The 19,070-nt window shown below is 43.3% G+C and overlaps 3 protein-coding genes across 7 annotated transcripts; 1 reads left to right on the top strand and 2 right to left on the bottom strand.

Annotated features, from left to right (window-relative positions):
* Positions 1-65: 65 nt before the first annotated feature.
* Positions 66-7,959, bottom strand: alg9 (ALG9 alpha-1,2-mannosyltransferase). 2 transcript variants are annotated; one of them, XM_086226022.1, is made up of 15 exons: positions 7,777-7,959; positions 6,274-6,409; positions 6,000-6,134; positions 5,807-5,877; positions 5,629-5,717; positions 4,276-4,411; positions 4,112-4,199; positions 3,642-3,747; positions 2,750-2,872; positions 2,181-2,335; positions 1,956-2,085; positions 1,712-1,859; positions 1,465-1,594; positions 1,258-1,388; positions 66-840 (listed from the first exon to the last, which is right to left on the bottom strand). In XM_086226022.1, the coding sequence occupies exons 1-15, from the start codon at positions 7,950-7,952 to the stop codon at positions 717-719; spliced, it is 1,878 nt and encodes a 625-aa protein (XP_086082148.1). In that variant the 5' UTR covers positions 7,953-7,959; the 3' UTR covers positions 66-716. The 2 variants fall into 2 exon arrangements, with proteins under 2 accessions (XP_086082148.1, XP_086082149.1); XM_086226023.1 differs by having other exon boundaries at positions 6,274-6,326; positions 7,777-7,938.
* A 3,358-nt stretch (positions 7,960-11,317) lies between these two features.
* Positions 11,318-15,032, bottom strand: fdxacb1 (ferredoxin-fold anticodon binding domain containing 1). Of its 2 annotated transcripts, XM_086226495.1 has the most exons (6): positions 14,963-15,032; positions 14,562-14,745; positions 14,318-14,474; positions 13,148-13,351; positions 12,878-13,036; positions 11,318-12,795 (listed from the first exon to the last, which is right to left on the bottom strand). In XM_086226495.1, the coding sequence occupies exons 2-6, from the start codon at positions 14,740-14,742 to the stop codon at positions 11,577-11,579; spliced, it is 1,920 nt and encodes a 639-aa protein (XP_086082621.1). In that variant the 5' UTR covers positions 14,743-14,745; positions 14,963-15,032; the 3' UTR covers positions 11,318-11,576. The 2 variants fall into 2 exon arrangements, with proteins under 2 accessions (XP_086082621.1, XP_086082622.1); XM_086226496.1 differs by lacking the exons at positions 14,562-14,745; positions 14,963-15,032 and having other exon boundaries at positions 13,148-13,293; positions 14,415-14,459.
* A 3-nt stretch (positions 15,033-15,035) lies between these two features.
* Positions 15,036-18,974, top strand: LOC147248986 (mitochondrial import receptor subunit TOM40B). Of its 3 annotated transcripts, none has more exons than XM_086226502.1 (10): positions 15,036-15,137; positions 15,828-16,027; positions 16,315-16,382; positions 16,488-16,580; positions 16,660-16,761; positions 16,858-16,963; positions 17,191-17,313; positions 17,402-17,478; positions 17,556-17,658; positions 17,758-18,974. In XM_086226502.1, the coding sequence occupies exons 2-10, from the start codon at positions 15,844-15,846 to the stop codon at positions 17,895-17,897; spliced, it is 996 nt and encodes a 331-aa protein (XP_086082628.1). In that variant the 5' UTR covers positions 15,036-15,137; positions 15,828-15,843; the 3' UTR covers positions 17,898-18,974. The 3 variants fall into 3 exon arrangements, with proteins under 3 accessions (XP_086082628.1, XP_086082629.1, XP_086082627.1); XM_086226503.1 differs by lacking the exon at positions 15,036-15,137 and adding an exon at positions 15,234-15,384 and having other exon boundaries at positions 15,832-16,027; XM_086226501.1 differs by lacking the exon at positions 15,036-15,137 and adding an exon at positions 15,234-15,384.
* Positions 18,975-19,070: the final 96 nt, after the last annotated feature.

The following is a 19,070-nucleotide window of genomic DNA, read 5'->3' as shown; positions in this document are numbered from 1 at the left end:
GATCTGAGGGTTGTGATTCAGTTATTTCAGGGTCCAAGTTTAAAAAAGAAACAAAAAACAAGGAGTGTCATCATTGTCAGCCATAAATTTATTAACATTCCAAGTTAAATTAATCACGCAACCTCAGCTTCAATCATTTCACACACACACACACACACACACACACACACACACACGCGCGCGCGCGCACACACACTGGTCCAAGAGCAGCCGAGAGAACACCACAAGATTACTTACATTCAAGAATCAGGATGTTTCTTCCATTGAGGCCACATTTTTAAGTTCAGTATGAAAAGAAGCACTTTTTTACAGTGTGTGTGTACGTGTGCGTGTGCCTGTAATGGCCAGTCCTGGGATGAAGACATGTAAGTTCTTGCAGTGTACATCTACTGTGAGGCTTTCTCTTAGACACAATTAAGCACACTGGACGGATTGAGACAAAATGTTTAACACACACACACACACACACACACGCACCTGGCTGATGCCTGCCAAGCGCGCGCGCACACACACGCACACGCACACACAAAGTCCTTAAAGGGTCTGATATCTTTAATTTATTCTTGAGAGAAAGATGTCTCACCACGTGCAACAATCAAACACACGCAGGCATACTAACCACAAACACACACACACACACACACACACACACACACACACACCAGCTGTTTTGACGGGAAGCGAATGATTTTGTATTCAACGTTGGGGTTTGAAGGTCAGCCATGGGTCCGATTACGAGGCTGCTTTTGCCGCCGTGGTTTCAAGATGACGTAGCGCCTGTAGGTGGTGTGATGCTCGGATATGAACGGGATGTAAAACGCTCGGAAGACAGGAGATGACCTGACAGAGGAAATAGTTTGTGAAAAAAACTGTTTTCCTTTGTGCTCAGACAATAACATCTTTTCCTTCCTGAATTCGTCCTTATGTAGGATATTACTGTAATGAGACCCCCCCCCCCAAATATGCTTCTTTCATGGATTTCAAACAATTGCTTTATTATTCAATATCTAATTTGTTTTCATTTTAATTTCACTTTGATTAAACTTTAAGATTTTGTAGCTATTTTTATTTTTTCCTGGTGCCTGGTTTGTCTGCTTTTATGTTCATTGTTACCCAGCTACTGTATATCACCAGCAGATATTTCACCCTCTGAAGGAGATTCGATGTAAAAGGGGCATTAAATCGGAATCATTTCAGCCTAGTTTGGGATTCCTACACTACCATGCTTATTTTCTCTTCAATGACTGGAGGAAATACCTTGATGCTTGAAGGAAGGGCTTGTATGCAATGACGTTCCACTCCTCCTTGTTGGCTGAATAACGTGGCTCCAGGAGTGTTTCCTCATCTGTGTCTAGGTCTACCAGAAAGTGGCATTGTCGTAAATCCACCTGCATCAAGTAAAAATGTCAAAATTCAAATGCAGCTGCTGCAGAACTGAATCATGTATGAGTCTGAGTGACTCACGTATCTGGTGGGTTCTTCCAGGTTTTGGTCATTCATATTAGCAGGTATAATCCGTGTGGCCAGCGGACCGGAGGCGTACGGCTGAGGCAGCTGCCCTTTAAACTCAGACTGAATGAAGTGCAGTTGCCAGCTGGAGATTAGGAAGAGAAACTATCAGCACGTAATCTAAGTGTAATCCTGCCCTGCACTTTGACACGTAAGTATTTGATTTTGTTTTCAAGGCCTGTGTGGAAAAGATGATACTCACTTGTTGGGTAGAAGAAAGCTGCTTGGGAAGCGGTACCACTCCTTGCCCACGCACACACTGACTGGTCTGCCTTCAGGAACTGAGTGCAGAGTTGGATCCCTGGCAATGCGGTGAAATTCTGGGTATAAGTCTAGAGGAGCGTGGTAGCCTGGAGACAGAGGGAAAAACCCAGGTGATTGATCCTGGACTGGAACTAAATCCTAACACTTAGGAGAGAATCACCTGTATGTACTGGTGCACACACCTCTGAAGAGGGCGACAGAGCGAGACAGCGACAGCACAGTGAAAACCACGACTGCACTGAGGGCCAACCAGTTGGAGGAGACCGTATAGTGCTCCAATCGGTACCGCTGGAACAGGAAGTGGTAGCATTTCTGCAGGAAAAAACATAAATAACACAAATCAACGCATCCAGAAAATGCTGCTGTGGTTTGAGGACCAACGACAGACGCGATGAGGCCAAACACACCTGTAGAGAGGAGAGGGCAACTGCTCCGCTGAGGCAGATGAGAGGATAGATGGGAAAGAGAAACCTTTCTTCTTTGTGAGGTCTGGTGAAGAAAACCAACATCCACAGATACATGGGAGACAGAGTCAGCCAGTATGGACGGCCCAGGTTCTGCACTGCAGAAAACACACATGCACAACCACAAGACATCACAAAAGCAGCTGCTTTGAAAAGTCGAACCAGAGGAAAACAACGGATGGATTTAGATTCACTTCTTGTTTTTGCTGCAATCTTGTAATGTCAAATATATACTTTAAATGACAGTATGTGAACGGGTCGATTCTGAAGTAGCAATCCCTTTTCCAAATTGCCTTTTCATTACATCACATCAGTGTTCAATTCACTTTCTGGAATCATTTTTTATCTCACGGTAAAAGTAAATCGAAGAGCACTAAGGCAATGAGGTGAAAGCGCGTGTCGTTAACACAGCACTTAATGTTAACGACACTCCCCTTTCCATCTCCCAAAAATGTGTAAGCAATGCCAACATTCTGCCCTTTCCTAACATACTGAACGAGCACGGTCCTCACCATTGAACCTGTGTAGCAGTGTCTCCATGAGAGCAGTGAGGGGCAGAGAAAACAGAGCCAGAGCAAACACCACATTAAAGTTCAGCACCCCGTTCAGGAAGTAGAAATGCCACGGCTCCGTACCTGAACGTAAAACACACAACATGACAACATGTTACAGCTCGTGTTCACACTATCAAAGTGCAGACATCGGAAGAGATGTCTTTGAAGAGGAAGGCTGCAGCGGGAATCATAAATCACAAGGGTTGTACATATTTTTTTCCCCATAAATTTCCATGACTTTTTCACAACCATATATTTCTTAAAATGTCTGTTTACACATGAAAAATAAACGCAACTTCCACATTTACAAAGAGAACTTAAGGAAAGGACATGATTTCAAACGACATACTTAAAAAAAAAAAAAAAAACAATATAAAAAAATATATATCTCTTACACAGGTATCTGAGAACCAAATTTCCATATATTTTCCAAAATTTTCTGGATTTATTAAAACTTTTTCAATTACTATTTTCAAATCCTATGACTTGTCCGGCTCTTTCATGACCATTAAAGCCATGACGATGAGGACAAAAGCCCTCGGTAGCACTGTGATTCAGCCTCTTTCTGACAATCTGATGGGGAGGAAACATCATACTGGCTTACTAGTCGCAATAAAACACTCATCCAGCAACACAGATGTTTTCGTCATACATTTACTCTACATTGATACATCATGGGATTTAGTAAAACCATAAACATGCAGTCAACGCTTTCTTTAACTGCTCCAAGAATATTGGAGGATAAGTTGGTAGGGCGCGTTGCCACCATGTCAGGTCATGATGCTGCTATTACGCTGGATCTGAATGCCAACATGATATAAAATAACACATTAATGTGCGTGTCACTAACCATAGAGATCAGGTCCGTGTGGTGTGAAGACATTATACAGTAAAATATTGAGAGGGGCGACGACCAGTTTGCCATAAAAGAAAGAGTCTACTGCCACCAGAGGTACCTGAGAAAGACACACAGGATGAGTAGTGACCACATACCAGGTATGTTGTTGTGTCCGTTTTTTTTCTCTCTCTCTCTCTCTCTCTCTCTCACACACACACACACACACACACACACACACACTCACACACTTAGGGATTTGTGTTACTTAACTTTTGTGATATTTTACGGCTTAAAACTGATATTTGCTGACGGTAATATTATCTATGTAAGAAAACAGTTCACCATACTCCCATTTTGTACACAGTGAAAAGCAGTTACGTTTTACTTCCCAGACATTTGGAAAATCCCATGAATCAATAAATAACGATATACAATAAGAAAATGACCAATACATTGTGCATGAATGTGTGCCGTCACCTCACCAGCAGGAGCAGAAGAGCGACAGCAGTCCAGGTGATAAAGCTTTTCCACTGCCTCTTTAACACCAGCAGGTCGAAGGCGATTGGAACCCTGCAACAAACACGCGACAGTTTTAATCTTGTGATATACACGAAGGGTACTGTTAATAGAATGTTTTTGAAAGTACCCGATCAGAGCAGAGAACGGCCACCCAACAATGGCACCGGCGGCCACACCCATTACGGCTAACGGTGTTGAGTCTTGAAACCACCCCGTCATGGCAACCAGTGTTGTGTACATGCAGAAAGAGGAAGGCAGGAATGCTGCGGAGAACCAACACAAATTTAAGAACGATTAATCCCAAACAGGAAGTTGTTGAAAGTACGACACACTCTTCCAACCTGGCTGATCACATGCACAGCAGGACAACAAAGTTCACACCTGGCATTAAAGCACAGCTCAGGTCACTCTTGTCAGCACTCGTTATACTAACAGACATGTTTCTATCCCTGGCAGGCGGTTGTACAGGAGTTCCTGGTCTCATCATGACTGGTTGAATGTTTTCTTTTTCTTTTTTTTTTAACTTGTGACAGTTGGACTTCAAATGGCACTTGCAGGTGTCTTCAAATTGTGTAAAAATGAAACAAAATGGACATGAGTTGATTAGGCGGTCCTTTGATGCAGACCATTTGCAGCCCAAACCGCCGCAGACTGTAGCTCTGAGGTCGGCTCTCGATGCAGCCGACCACCTCCCAGCTGTCAGTTGTGGTCACTCAGGGCGAATGTTATTACAGCGCTGTAGGGATGATGGGGTTTTTGCAGGCCAACCCAGAAGTTGATTTCCCTCAAACAAAGGCCAACAGTTTACATTTCATTCTGGATAACTGGAGAAAATGAACTCGTGGCAAACAAACATTTATGAGACTTACATGTTTTGTTCACCAAAATCATTTTCACTAGTTAACACTATTAAAACTACTACTGCTACTACTATAAATACTGCTACCTGAAGTAAGACACTAATGCTAAACTAAATCATAGACACATGACTTCAGCATCGTCACAGCCAGCTTCAAGTATCTTCTGTTTTCAGTGTGATCGCAATTAATGTCCTAGACAAACTCTGTTGTCTCATTTTGCCACTCAAAACCCGCCATTTTTAGGACATGTAAAAAGGTTTGAAATCCATGTGTGGCATTTACTGACATATTTCCGATATATTCCATTGAATGATAAAATACGGTACACTGAGCTCAGGTTAATCACAGACATTATTTCAAGAATTACTCAAAAACCCTTTTGTCTTGCGGTCGATAACAAAACTAACTTATTTCTAGATTTTAGGACTCCTTCCTACCAGGTCTGACCAGGGCCTCAGTGTATCTGCTACAAATATGAACTATACTTAAGAGAACTAGGATACTCAAAGAAAAATAACCTCAGTTATAAGGATAAAAAAAAAAAAGTAGATCATGAAAATAGAAAATTGTCTGACAACAATTACAAATACAGATTAATGGTGTGAATGAATCTGTCCAACCTGCAGACGAGCAGAACATTCCAGTGCTCACGACGAGAAAAGCCAACATCAGGCGGCCCACGTGCAAACCAAACTTCTTACAAACAGCCCTAAATCACACACAAACAAACTAACGGGTTATGTTCAAACTCTTTATCTACATATGTCATCCGCTACAGTGAAAGGAAGTTCAACTCACTTGTAAAAATAGAGCTCACAGACACAGCAGGAGAATGCTAAGACACATCGCACAAAGTAGAACACCAACACCTGCAACAAAATCAGAGCACAAGTCTGTAATTCCCAAAAATGTTTCAGCATGATGTCAAACTCGCCTGTGCGAGTGTCCAGTGTATAAATCTTAAAAGGGACAGTGACATTAGCATAGTTACCTTTTTTGTCTGTAATACATGGGCATGCAGACAAGCTGGAAGAGCGTGTAGCCATAAGTAAGCGTAGGACCTGATGGCGTACAACGGAGAATATTCCCATGTCTGCATCCCTGTGCCATAGAGCAGGTAGTGCATCTGTCAAAACAATGACCCCAACTATTACACGACACACAGGATAAGTAGTTATTTGCACAAACAAGACAGACATGTTGCTAAACTCTCACCAGAGAGAACATATTGCACTTGAGGAGAGATGCCTGAGGGCGGTACTCACAGGCTCCCAGTAGTTGAAGGTCTCATCGCAGTCGGAGATGTTGCTGAGCAGAGCTGCACAGAAACGTGCCGAGAGCAGACATTTAAATGCAGTTGCACCTTCAGGGGCCCATACCTGCCCTCCACGATTTACTGACCTATGATAAAATACACAAATATTCAATACTCCTCCAATACATACATGCATTACCATCAAGATTGACACTAGGTGATATTGAAAAGCATCAAAAGCTGCACATAACAACTCATTGTACTCATTAGCATTTGATGTCTACATTTGGCACATAATTACTTAAATCTTATTTAGCCTCATCAGCAATTTTCCATTTTTTTAAAACTATGCTGTTTCCTTTTCTCCACTTCTTGCAGGATTATGCAAAAAACTAACAAGCTGACTTTCATGCAACTTGGGAGAAGAATCCCTGTACCATCGCAGACGTATACATTTGCCTTCGTGAAAGTAGCCAGGCAGTCTATGGAGAGAACTTTAAATAATGCCACTTGTGTTCCTAAAAAAGGAAGACAAAGCGGGGATACCCAGGGCTTTTAAAAGCCAAAACTGCAACTACTCTACACACTGTGTATGTTTGTAAATGGGGCAAATGATCCTTTAAAGTCTGAATCCATATCTACATTACTTACAGTTTGAAAAATACATTTACAACGCAACGTTTGTCCAGATATCAGCTGTAATCCAGGGCATACAAAATGTTGGTGTATAATTTAATATTAGCAATATTTCTATAAAATCATAATGTCTTGACTTCATCATGTATACTTTCTGGTTCTTATACCACATCTAGCCAAGTGAGTGAGCGTGTGACATGACGTGTTTGTATATCTTTTAGCTTGGAGCTGCAGTTATACAGATTTGTGCTCTGTCAGTGTGTAACACCAGCGCAATGACACGTCTCTACTTCCTGCATCAGCTGATGCTCATTCGTGTAACCTCCAGGTGCGCACAGGTGAACTGCTTGGAGAAACAGGTGAGGCTGCAGTGTAGCCCGTGGTCCCTACACCAGATTAGGTAGATTAGCCGGCTCAGCTGCAGCTCAGCCTCAATTCTCACGTTACGTTTTATTTTGACACGTCACCCCAAACATTTCAATGGATTTCAACGACGTGCCAATAACACGAGTCGCTGTTTTATAGGAGGATTTTTTTCTGCATGTCGAGTGTCAAGAGAGCCTCTCCTGTCATTACTGTTGTTACTAATCTGACATCTGACAGCTGGGGGGGGGGGGGGGTGGCAATCACGTTAAATTGCTCTACGAAACACGCAGTTTCTAAGCAAGACCGTCATTACATTTTTAACAGTATAAAGACAAGCCACTGTGTGTCTTCAGTTGGGCGTTATCCACCACTGTTACCGTGGTGTGAAGACCAGAACTTGCTCGTTAACTGAGTAGCTAGCTTGCTAGCTAGCGTCCCCGTACACTCAGACCCGCGGATGGCGCAGGCAGCACCGGTCACTATAGCGTCTCGCCTCCCGGCTCTTACTCACTCTTGCCGGGGCTCTGTGACTTTACTGTCATCACCGCCTTTCTCTTCTTTCGGTGGCCGAGACTCTGTCGACACGTTCACGTTGTTTGCATCTTGTCGGCTGCCTCGTCTGGCTCGCTGCCGAAGCGCCTTAGCCGCCATGTTTACTGATATTTCTTCGGGTCGTGCTTCGTTCATTTTCGCTGCTCTTCGGATATTGACGAATGTCATCATACCGTGGATTACCAGTGAATGCAGTATTTCAGCCTTCTATGCATCTACGATCGACAATGCCTTTAATGTCTTTCTTTACATTTCTACATTTTCTTCCCAGATCTCCCCAGCTGTCCACAACTGTAACATCAGGTACTTGTGAAATAAAATCTGCATGTACCTTGAAACATTTGTACCCATTTACACTTCATGTTGTATATTGCTGTGTCTATTTCACATTCTTGCTCATATGCAAGTTTATATTTTGAGTTCATTTGTTTTTTTTGGCCCCATGCTACCTGGATACAACAGAGTAGTAATATTTCTTGCATTCGAAAATGTCATCAGTCAACAAAGCCCATTTTGATATGTACTTTTAGCTTTTATCAAAAGTGGAATGTACAAGAGCCGTGACCCCTAGTACACGAGTTTACCTAGTGCTTACATAGCATATATTTACATGAAAAAATATGTAGCCCTCTTGAAATACAAATAGTTATTATTCTCATTCTCCAAGGTGAGTTTCTTTTTTGAGGAGTTTAACATGAACTCGAAACTAAAAATTTTGTATCTGGCCAGGGGAAAATGTTTTATGGGTTCTGATCATACATGTACAAAAATGTCTTACAGCGCCCTCTAAAAACCATCAATATAACATTCCAAGTACGATTTTGTACCGACAGGGAAACCAACAGAGAGGCAAGACGAGGACTAGGGAGCATATCGAAGCTTCAGACAAAGAAGCTGAATCTTATTGTCCCTCTGTGAAAAAGGTGTACCCTCTCTCACCTTGTACCTCGAGTGAACAGTCAGTCACCCTGACCAAGTCACCATCCATCCATCGTCATCTTCCGCTTATTCCTACACATTAAGGGTCGCAGGGGGGGCTGGAGCCTATCCCAGCGTCAACGGGCGAGAGGCGGGGTTCACTCTGGACAGGTCACCAGTCCATCGCAGGGCCAACACATAGAGACAGACAACCATTCACTCTCACAGTCACACCTACGGTCAATTTAGAGTATCAATCAGTCTTGTCCCCAATTGCATGTCTTTGGACTGTGGGAGGAAGCCGGAGTACCCGGAGAGAACCCACCCAGACACAGGGAGAACATGCAAACTCCACACAGAAAGATCCCATGCCCGAGCCGGGACTCGAACCCGGAACCTTCTTGCTGTGAGGCCACAGTGCTGACCACTGCACCACCGTGCAGCCCTGACCAAGTCACCAAAACATGAAAATGAGGAAGACACTAAAGATGAGGGACAGGCTCCAAGTTCAGGCGTTTCCCGTCAAGACCCCTAGGATTTCTACAGCAGATTTCTCTCTCCTGCAGTTCTTCAGGTGCCACCCTCAAAATCCCATTTAGAGTCCGACCCCAGTTGTGGAACCACCAAAGCTGTGAAAAAAAAGTGGATGGTGGGATTGAGCCCCTCCTCCCTCCTCAAATCCCTCTGACAATGTCACAGGGACATGAAGCTCACAGTAAATCAAATCAAATCAAATCAAAGTATCAATCAAATTGATACTTTGCCACTGTCAGAGGACACTAAGAATTTCCTTTAGTACCTCTCAGCCTGGAACTCAGAAAATACATCAAACAGTTCAGACAGTGAAGTGAGTCAGAGGTTTTGGGGGAACATGTCTGATCCGAGTTTGAATCCCACCAGGGTCGAGTCCTCAAGTGAGGCTGATGAAGGAGTTTCAGCTGCCCCTGCCTCAGAACCCTCTCTGAAGGCGTCTGCAGCAGCGCCCACCAGAAGCCACAGACAAGACTTTCACCTTGGAGGAGGTCAACGTGAAAGCTGGAGAAGGAGAAAACAGTGTTTTGCAGTGTGAATTTCAACTTTTTGAGACAACGACCCAGCTTCATGAGGATCCATGACATGGCACAGTCAGGCAATGGCACGTTACAGTCTTGCCTAGGGATCAGGACCCAGAACAGCCTTCAAGACATGCACAGCATTAAGCTTTTGCCCAAGATGCTGGTGAACAAGGTCAGCGAGAAGAGTTACAGTTTGCCGTCATGAATGAGGTCTTCATGATATCCGCCAGCTCTCAAGACAAAGACAAGCTGGATACGAGGTTGTCGTAGCCCCAAATAGCCCAGTGGGCCTGGACGAGGAGTCTGATTATGAGAGGGATGACGAATAGTGAATGGACTCCAGTGCCTCTCTACCCAGGCCTGGGAAGCATTGAGCATCGCTGATGTCAGCCTGCTAAGATCTCTCAGGCATCTCCATGGACACCCCTGGACCAACATGGCCCCTCAGACCAGAACTTAAGAATATTAGCTGTTAGTTGATCTTTGCAATCAACATTATACATGGAGCTGTCTCTTATGTTTTGTGTTTTATTCTTGTTTACTTGTTTCTTATCTACTGATCGATATCACCAAATACAGTCTGACACACATTTCTTCCAGCATCCCAGCTGTTTATTGTGTTGACATTATTATTCTTATTATTAACAATAATAATAATAATTAAGGGGCGGCATGGCTGGGAGGGAGAGTGGCCGTCTAGCAACCAAAGGGTCGCTAGTTCGATCCTCACTTCCCCCGGTGACCATGTCCATGTAACCTTGAGCAAGATACTGAACCCCCAATTGCTCCTGATGGCCCTGTGACACAGACTGGTGACCCATCCAGGGTGAACCCTGCCTCTCACCCAATGTCAGCTGGTATAGGCTCCAGCCCCCCTGTGACACTTAACAGATAAGCAGTAAAGAAAATGGATGGATGGATAATAAAAATATAATTAACATCAAAAACTGCACTGTTCTGTCTTTTCGTGTGTCTTTGTTTGTGCCAACTGGTGGAAACAGGAAGTGACTTTTGCGTCACATAGCAAATGTGTTAGTCTGTCCCGTTATGCAAGATCCAAAGGTTCAGGTTCACAACCTGCATGATCAACCAGGCTGTAAGGCACCCTGGGGAACATGTGAATGCCTGTTTACAGCCACATGCAGCTTTCTAGTTTTATTTTGTTAACAAACTGAAGGTAATGATGTTTAAAGAGAGAATTTGTCGTTTTGTTTGTGGCTTCACAAAATCTAAAGGTAAATTTAACAGCCATGAAAAATACAATTCTTCTAGTTTTTTAAGGGAAAAAAGGCAGATGAAAGAGGCTATGAATTAAACACGTCCATTTTGTATGCCTAGATTTACTTCTGTGGTTATTTTGGTTAAAGTAACATAAAAGTAGTGTCATCACCAATTTATTATGCTACACAGAAAATAATAAGCCTCTTGTAAATTAACATTACTTTTAAGTGAAAGTCCATCCATTTTCTTCCGCCTATCCTGTTAAGGGTAACGGGGGGGGGGGGGGGGGGGGGGGCTGGAACCTATCCCAGCAGCCACAGTGTGTATTTTATGTAAATTAGACAATAAAAAATGCCTCATAGATTGAAATTTACAGTTAAATAGGTTTAATTACAATAAAAACACAGATGAACAGAATTCAAATCACATTCCAGGTACAAGGCCTCAACTACTGTAAACACTTATCGATGTACAGGTTATTAACCATTGATTAGCAGCTGCAAACAGATATATAATTAAAATGCCTCTGAAAATATAAGGAAGGTATTTCTGAAAGACTTTGCAGCTATCTGATGGTGACTTGCAACCGAGAAGAAAGTAAGGACTCCAAGTGTTTGTGGAGCTGGAGGGCTTGTGTGTGTGACAGGGCGTGTGTGTGTGAGTGATAGATGAGTCTGTAGCAGTAACTGGTCTGACTGAGGTCAGGATGTGAGAACCTATCAATCATTTTTACATGCTCCACTGTCCCATGACCTGCTTCTCGGACCAGAGCATAAAACTTCTTCTCCTCCCAAGTCGGGCCTGTCCAGAAGCTGATGTCGAAGCTGAAGGGCTCGGGGAACAGGGAGAACGGGTGAAAACATGTCCCCGGTGATGGGCGGAGTGCAAACTGCTTTAAAAAGCGTGGGTCATGTGACCACAGCAGCCGCCAGTCAGGAAGTGAGAAGAGGAGCACAGCAAGAAGATCCAAATTAAAGGATGCAGTGATACTGATGTGGCTACTGCTGTCACTTGCATGCACTTTGCCAACCAAACCCATGGGCTGTGCCGTCAGAAGCAGACCTCCCTGTTCTGTTACCAAAGAGACCCCATAGGGAGCGAGCAGCGCTTCCAGCCTCTGTTCAAGCATTGTCATTGGCTTATAGTCTGAAGGGAAAACACCCCTGAGGAGCAGCTCATGAAAGACAGGCAGCCCCCAGAGGCTGATGGGAACATTTCTGAACACCAGACCACTAACGCCACACAGCAAGCTTGGAACACCATTACAGTTGCCACAGGACTCCTCCTCCTTTTTTCCTTCAACCCACTTATATTTCCATCCCGTCTCCATATGTCTCCCAGCATTGTTGGCCCAGTCCTCTTTTTGAGATAGAAGCTCTTCCATCTGAGGCTGCAGGGATGGACGCAGCACATAAAGGCCACTGTCTGCATCAGGATCAACGTCAAGGGAGCATGCAGACCTGAAGCTCTCGGCTCCTTTGCTCCGAAGACAGTCTACTTTCTCGGAAGTGACATATGTAGAAGACGCTGTGCTGTCGGACAGCATCAGCTGATCTATGCCTGTTCTGATATGAGTGTCAGAGTTCAGGTCTTTCTCCTGCACGTCAATCCAGTAGCAAAGTGCACTATCTGTGTCATGGTAGCATGCCTGGAGCTGTTTGGTTGTGAGGAGTAAGGGGAGTGTATCAGTCGCCATGGAGACGGTCCACTTCTCTGTTAGTCCTTGAAGAAGAAAATCGTGCACCAACCTGACAGGGTGGACAGAATCCGATGAGAGAAATCCCCTGTTGAAAGAGAAGAAAGGACAGAACATGGTTATGGAACATCGTTGAGTGTGAGTGGATTGTTACATAAAAGTTAGAGTACCTGAATATGTAATCCGTGAGCTCAGTTGGAATGAAGTACTGGACTTCCTCCCCTTCAACAGCCTCCTCCACTTTCAGTGTCTGAGCAGCGCTGTAGGGGAGGCTGCGGGTAAACACGTGGAGCAAAGCATTCTCCAGATGAAAGCCTTTATCCTGACTCCTGCACAACAGCAGATCTCTATTCAGACAATCTCCATTTACAAACATACAAAAATGCACCCCACACGGCCGCATCTATTTCTATACTGCAACACTCACCTTTCTTTCTTACCTGTATCCGGTGCACTTGTAGCTCTGGTATGTCTCACTTTCAAAAGGACGAACGTCACTGAGGATTAGATGTGCTTCTGCTGCCATGGCAACAATTTGCCAGCTGTTGTGGCGCTCTCGCTTCGGCTGGTCTGCCGGTGTCCCTCCCTGTCCGTTACATAGAGAGACGTGAACTTCCCCGTCTTCAGCCAACACCTGAACACAACTGGAGGGGCAGCAAAACACACAGACATGGTCGGTATAGTATCTTCCAAAATCCAAACTTTTGAGTACATAAGTTAGGCAGGGTATAATTTGAAACACACATATCCCCAAAACTTAACTTAAAATAGGATGGGTGCTGGATCAGCAAAACACTCCCATCTATATGTCTTATATTATAAATTTGTGATATGTATGGTGCTGAAAAAAAAAATCACACAAATTAAATAGTTATTTTTAATGAAAAGTATTTGGTGTGCTCATCTCTCCCTCATCATTGGAATCCCAATTGGAACCATTGGTCCCAATCCACAAAATATATACTGTGCACTATGGTGTCAACCAGAGTTATCTATTGTAATTTGTCTTTTAATAACTGTCATTTAACATAAGAAGAGTTTTCTAATGTTCAACGCTGTCTTAAGTTTGCCAAATAATTTCTATTTTTGATCGAAGTCAGTAACAACTTTTTGGCGAGGTTAACACACACTTTTTGGTAAATGAACCCTGCTAATTCTGGTTGTTTGACGTGTCACATCAGGAAAATGACTGGTGTTGATGAATGATGGCTGAATTCAGGTTGACAGTTTTGGTTTCAGATACGGCCATAATCTACAAAAGGGACACTTTAACATGAATTAGCTATTGTTAATCTCTTAATTACACTTGTTAACTATAAATTTATCAACATTTCTGTAGGTAACTTGTACTCATAAACTACAAAATCTCTAAAACACGGTGCTGTGTATCATAAAGGAGAGAGATCACGTGGTATAAATGGTCATCACTTGGGCTGAAAAAACCCCCCCTAAACAAACGCGCAATTATTTGACAAATAAATAGCTCAATATTTCTTTTGTTAAATGCTGCACCTCAACAACTGAGGTAACTCCATCGGCTAACCTTGAGTAAAAACGTCTAGACAAATAATTGATGTTGTGTGTGAGAGATCCATGCTGTGAAAACATACCTCAAGAAGAAGTTTTTGAGAAGTTGCTTGTTCTTTTTAACCCCACTTTTTCTACCGCAGTGAGGGAAGTTAAACACCACACGATCGAACACACGACCTTGGAGGGATGCATTTTCCCCGAGGTTAGTACAGTCTACTTCGAATAACACAGTTCCACCTGTAGAACACATAAAAAAAAGTGTACCCCAAAATAAATTCACAATATACGAGTCAGTGCAGATTAATGGTGTCCATAAACCCGCACCTGAGTCCTTGATGGTCTGGATGTTGCTGGATGCGCCCTCATGCCGCAGTACCTCCTCCTGGGGCTGCAGGCAGGTGGCCGTGATGCTGCTGCTCTCCAGTGAGGAGTAAAACCGACACATAGAAGCAGAAAACGAGAAGTTCCCCTCTCCCACCAGCAATAAGGACCGTGAAGGAAACATGACCTGCCGAGTTTGAAATGGGGGGACTCACAGAAACTTAATTTATACTTATTTATATTTATATTTTTGCTTCTGGTAAAAGAACAGACGCGCGCGACTTTCGTCAACCTTTTCCGCGGTTCAATATGAACAATCTGCTTTCGTATTTTGATAACAGTGCCAATAATGTCTAAATTCATCTACTAAAAACAGAAATTATCATCGGGTTACACAAACTGACCTTCTCCTTCGCCCCGGCGCTGCAAATTATGAAAGCCGTTTAATCTCACCTGCACCGAACTCAGTGTTACAAATACAGTAGTCCGGCTGGAAACAAGACCGAGGAACATCTCTCTCTTTCCCCGGAATCGCCATCATGATATCAACGAAAACAACTTGAATACAATTGAAGTCAGGTAAGTGATACTAGTTGTCGTTAGTTCCCTTTTTGTTAATGTACACGAAAAGTGATATTTCTCCATGCCACGTCATGTTTCCAGGGGGACAATTTACAGGGTAGCACATCACATCTGGATAGGGGAGCTAGTTTCATCCGAGCATCAGTTCCGCTAGTCTTCTCGCAATTCACAGTGTAAAACAGTTTTTGTAATGTACGACTCTCGCCTCCGCTCGGGATTTTAAGGTCTTTCGATCTACCCAGAGGTAGGCAGCATAAAAATTAGCCGTCACAGGCTACATGGATGTTTTTGAAGATGCTAAGGTCATGCAAGCTAACGGGATTGTTGCACCTGCACCTGACAACCATCAAACAGCCATGCAGAATGCACTGGAAAATCGTTCAAGTTTTGAAACGAAATCAACAAATTTAACATGCTGATTAAATAAATGCATAAATTATCACTTTTAATATATTGTGTCTGGTTACTGAGCACCTTTATCTGTGACTCTATGCATTAAGAATCCCTTATAATGAGTTATGTCCTCAGCAGAATATTGTCTGAGCTTCGTTCAAGCCTTCGTACTCGAAATTATATCGTATTGTACACTCTTCACTGTCTCATGCATGTTTAGCTTTACAAGGCTCAGGTGCAGTGTACTGTTGAGAAAAATACAGTGTCATCATTCATTTGTGTCATCATGTCTAGGAAGGGTTGCGCCCACATGGGCAGTGTTCTGGCTTTATCTTCTGGTCCTGGCCATCAGAACTGGCCTTTCTCTTCGGACCCACCTCCTCCTCGCTGGGACACACACCCTGCTCACTGGGATAGTCCACCACGCTGGGAGAGGAGAGATGGACGTCTTCCTAACCCTGGTAGCTTTCACTCCCTCCACAGGAGCTGCAAAGGTATATCCGATAAGTGTTATAATTTATTTTATTCATTTATTTCATACTTAAAACACCAACCACTTACAGGAAATGTAAAAGTGTGAGTGAGGGTGGGGTGGAAACCTGTGATAGCCTGTTTGAGAGGAGCAGATCATGGCATGGAGGTCTCATGTAGAAATCCTCTTTATAATGTCTTTTGTTCTGATGTTTAATATATTTTAATGTTCCTGTAAATGAGTTATTAAGGGTTTTCCTGACCTGGGAATTATCTCTCATGAGACTCTTTTCACTCTCCACCTCCCCAGATGTGTTTCCTCAACAGATCGAGGGAGTCAAGATGATTGTCAATAAAACTCTGAGCAGCTTCTTTAAGGTGATTGTTCCAACTCATATGAACCTTCATGCAAATCACAGATTGAATGTTACCAAAAAAGAAATCCTTCCAGATAAAATTTCTGATGTATGTGTTTGTTTTTAGGTCAGTCACACCCTCCATCTCAGTGCTGTCAGTCCATCATACTATCGATTCCACGTAGAGCACCTGCAGTCGGATGATTACAGTAAAGACAAGGTCAAGTATGAATAATAGTAAGTGTTAAATGTGTTATTGCAACAGCTTTTAACAGGTTCCATCTTGATCCTTCCTCTAGGATGCCCCAGCGTTGATTGGTGAGATGGATTCCTCAGGCAGCCTGAATGCTCACGCTCTGCTGCACCTCACCGAGCGCGTACGAGCCCGAACAGTGTTCCAGGTGATATTCTGATGGTTTTCTGTTTCTTTAAATGTTGTAAAGCTCTCTCTGTAAGAGAGAAACAACACAACATTCAAACTCTGGATTCTGTTTAAGACCCAGCACTCCCAGTTTGTAACATGGCAATTTGAAACTGAGTACAGAGGGAACGACTTCACCGCTGCTGTGACGGTAGCAAACCCAGACGTCCTCCGAGAGTCAGGTGAGAAGGTGATATGTGGCGAAAACTGACAGGCCTCAGAGCACCTTCACAACCTCACTACCTTCACAGTCCTTAGTGATCATTAATATCGATCAATGCATCAATCTATTGGAAAAATATTATTGTCCAGTGATGTCAAATAAATGCAGCATTTCAGATTCTTTCTCTCTGAGGTGCATCGTCATGTTATTCAATCCGTTATGTGTCTGTGTGTTTGTTTTGGCCAGTTATCCTTGTGGCACACTTCCTGCAGAGCGTGTCATCTGGTCTGGTTTTAGGAGGGGAGCTGGTCTACCACAGAGGCAGAGCAGAAGAGGGAGGAATACTGACATTAGCAGGACAGTACTCAAGTAGGTATTTGCTTTTTATTTATTAAAGAGCCGATATATTTGGTTGATCCAGAAGATTCCCCCCCCCCACCCCCACCCCCGTCTTTAGGACCGAACTGGGTGGCGACACTGAATGCCGGGAAAGGAGGCGCCCACGCTAGCTACTATCACCGAGCAAACAAACAGGTAGAAATACTGTCATTGTTTGTAAACACACAGTTTCCTTGAAGGCAGTTTGGTCAAAGTGTGTGTCTGTTCATCAGATCCAAATTGGGGTGGAGTTTGAAGCAAGTACCAGGACTCAGGAGACTACGACCTCGTTTGGATACCAGATGGAACTCCCAGAGGCTAACATGGTCTTTCGAGGTAGGCAACCATTTTTTTTCTGCAAGTGTCAGTCAAATGTAATGATCAGTTAGAACTATGAAGAAAAGCACATGAGCGGCGTGTCCTGTGTGTATCCAGGAATGATAAACAGTCGGTGTATCATTGGCGGTGTGTTGGAGAAGCGCCTGTCCCCGCTCCCTGCCACCCTGATAATGGGGGCTTTTGTCAATCACCGTGGTGACAAACTACAAGTGGGTCTGGGTGTCAATGTAGGATAATCTTCCACTTTCTCCTGCTGGAGTAACAACTGACTGTCAGGATATTCGTCCAGAGACCTTCCCCGTGGGCTTCACGATGACCTGATCTCACTAAAACACGTCCTGGGAAACACAGGAGCATCGCTGATCGTTCAGGTCATGATTCTTAAAGTGTCTCCTGAAGTCACTGCATCTTGTCTCACAACCTACCTCTGGAAATGGAGGTTTTTGTTTTTGTTTTTGTTTTTTTTTTTAAATAGGAGTAATGGAAGGACATTTTGGGGGGGGCACAATAACTCTGACAGCAAATCTAGTAGTGCCCGTGTAATGTTGAAACCTGATCAAGAATCCAGGTGGCCCTCAGGACTCAGGATACGAGGCATAGAAAATACTAAAACTCTGTTACTGTAGGGATTAACTTCATGTAAATAGATTGTATTAGAGGACTGTAGCGTTTTCATGTTTTTACCCATTTATTCAAATACTTGTTAAGTTGAACATTGCATACCAAGGGTACTGATCTTAGGTTGAAGGCAGAATTTGATACACACTCTGGTCAGTCTCGTTTGAAAATTAATTATCAGACTAAACTTGTTTGGGAACAGTACCAGTTCAGTTCATGTCATTCTTTTCACCTCCTCCTCCTCCTGCTCCCAATTATGTTTCTTGTGGCTTTGTTTTCGATGACCAGTTGGAATCCTTCGAGGTTAAAACAAACAAACAAAAAATCACGTCTTATCTCAAGACAATCAGGTAATTTTTCACACTCGTTGGACTCGATGCAATTTTCAGTAAATGGGTGAAACCGTGCTAAAACATGACACTCTCTCAAGCTGTGGGTATGAGTGCAGGTTGTGTGTGGTTCTTTTTGGCTGGTGTATAAACGTGTGGGAGAATCCCACACAACAACAACAGCAACAACAGAAAACGTCTATCTGAGAGGCAGCCAGGATGAAGGCCTGTGGAAAAATGCTTAAAGCATTTCCAGATTGGTTTAACATATGTAATGTTGCATAATTTATATATTGTTTATTATACTGTCAGCCAGGAAAGAACTGGAAGGGAGTGAGTGACTGTGTTTAATTTATTAAAGATTCTATTTCTATCAGTTACTGTTTGTTTCTTCTCCTTAAATTGTTTTTTTTTTAAAATATGGGCTTTCTCTAATGTAGCACTCTGAATTGATGTTATTTT

This window comes from Aulostomus chinensis, chromosome 15, assembly GCF_037954235.1.
Source record: "Aulostomus chinensis isolate RoL2024-O1b breed Wild chromosome 15, RoL_Achi_v1.0, whole genome shotgun sequence".
NCBI classification, from domain to species: domain Eukaryota; kingdom Metazoa; phylum Chordata; class Actinopteri; order Syngnathiformes; family Aulostomidae; genus Aulostomus; species Aulostomus chinensis.
This window is presented reverse-complemented; position numbering and strand designations above follow the sequence as displayed.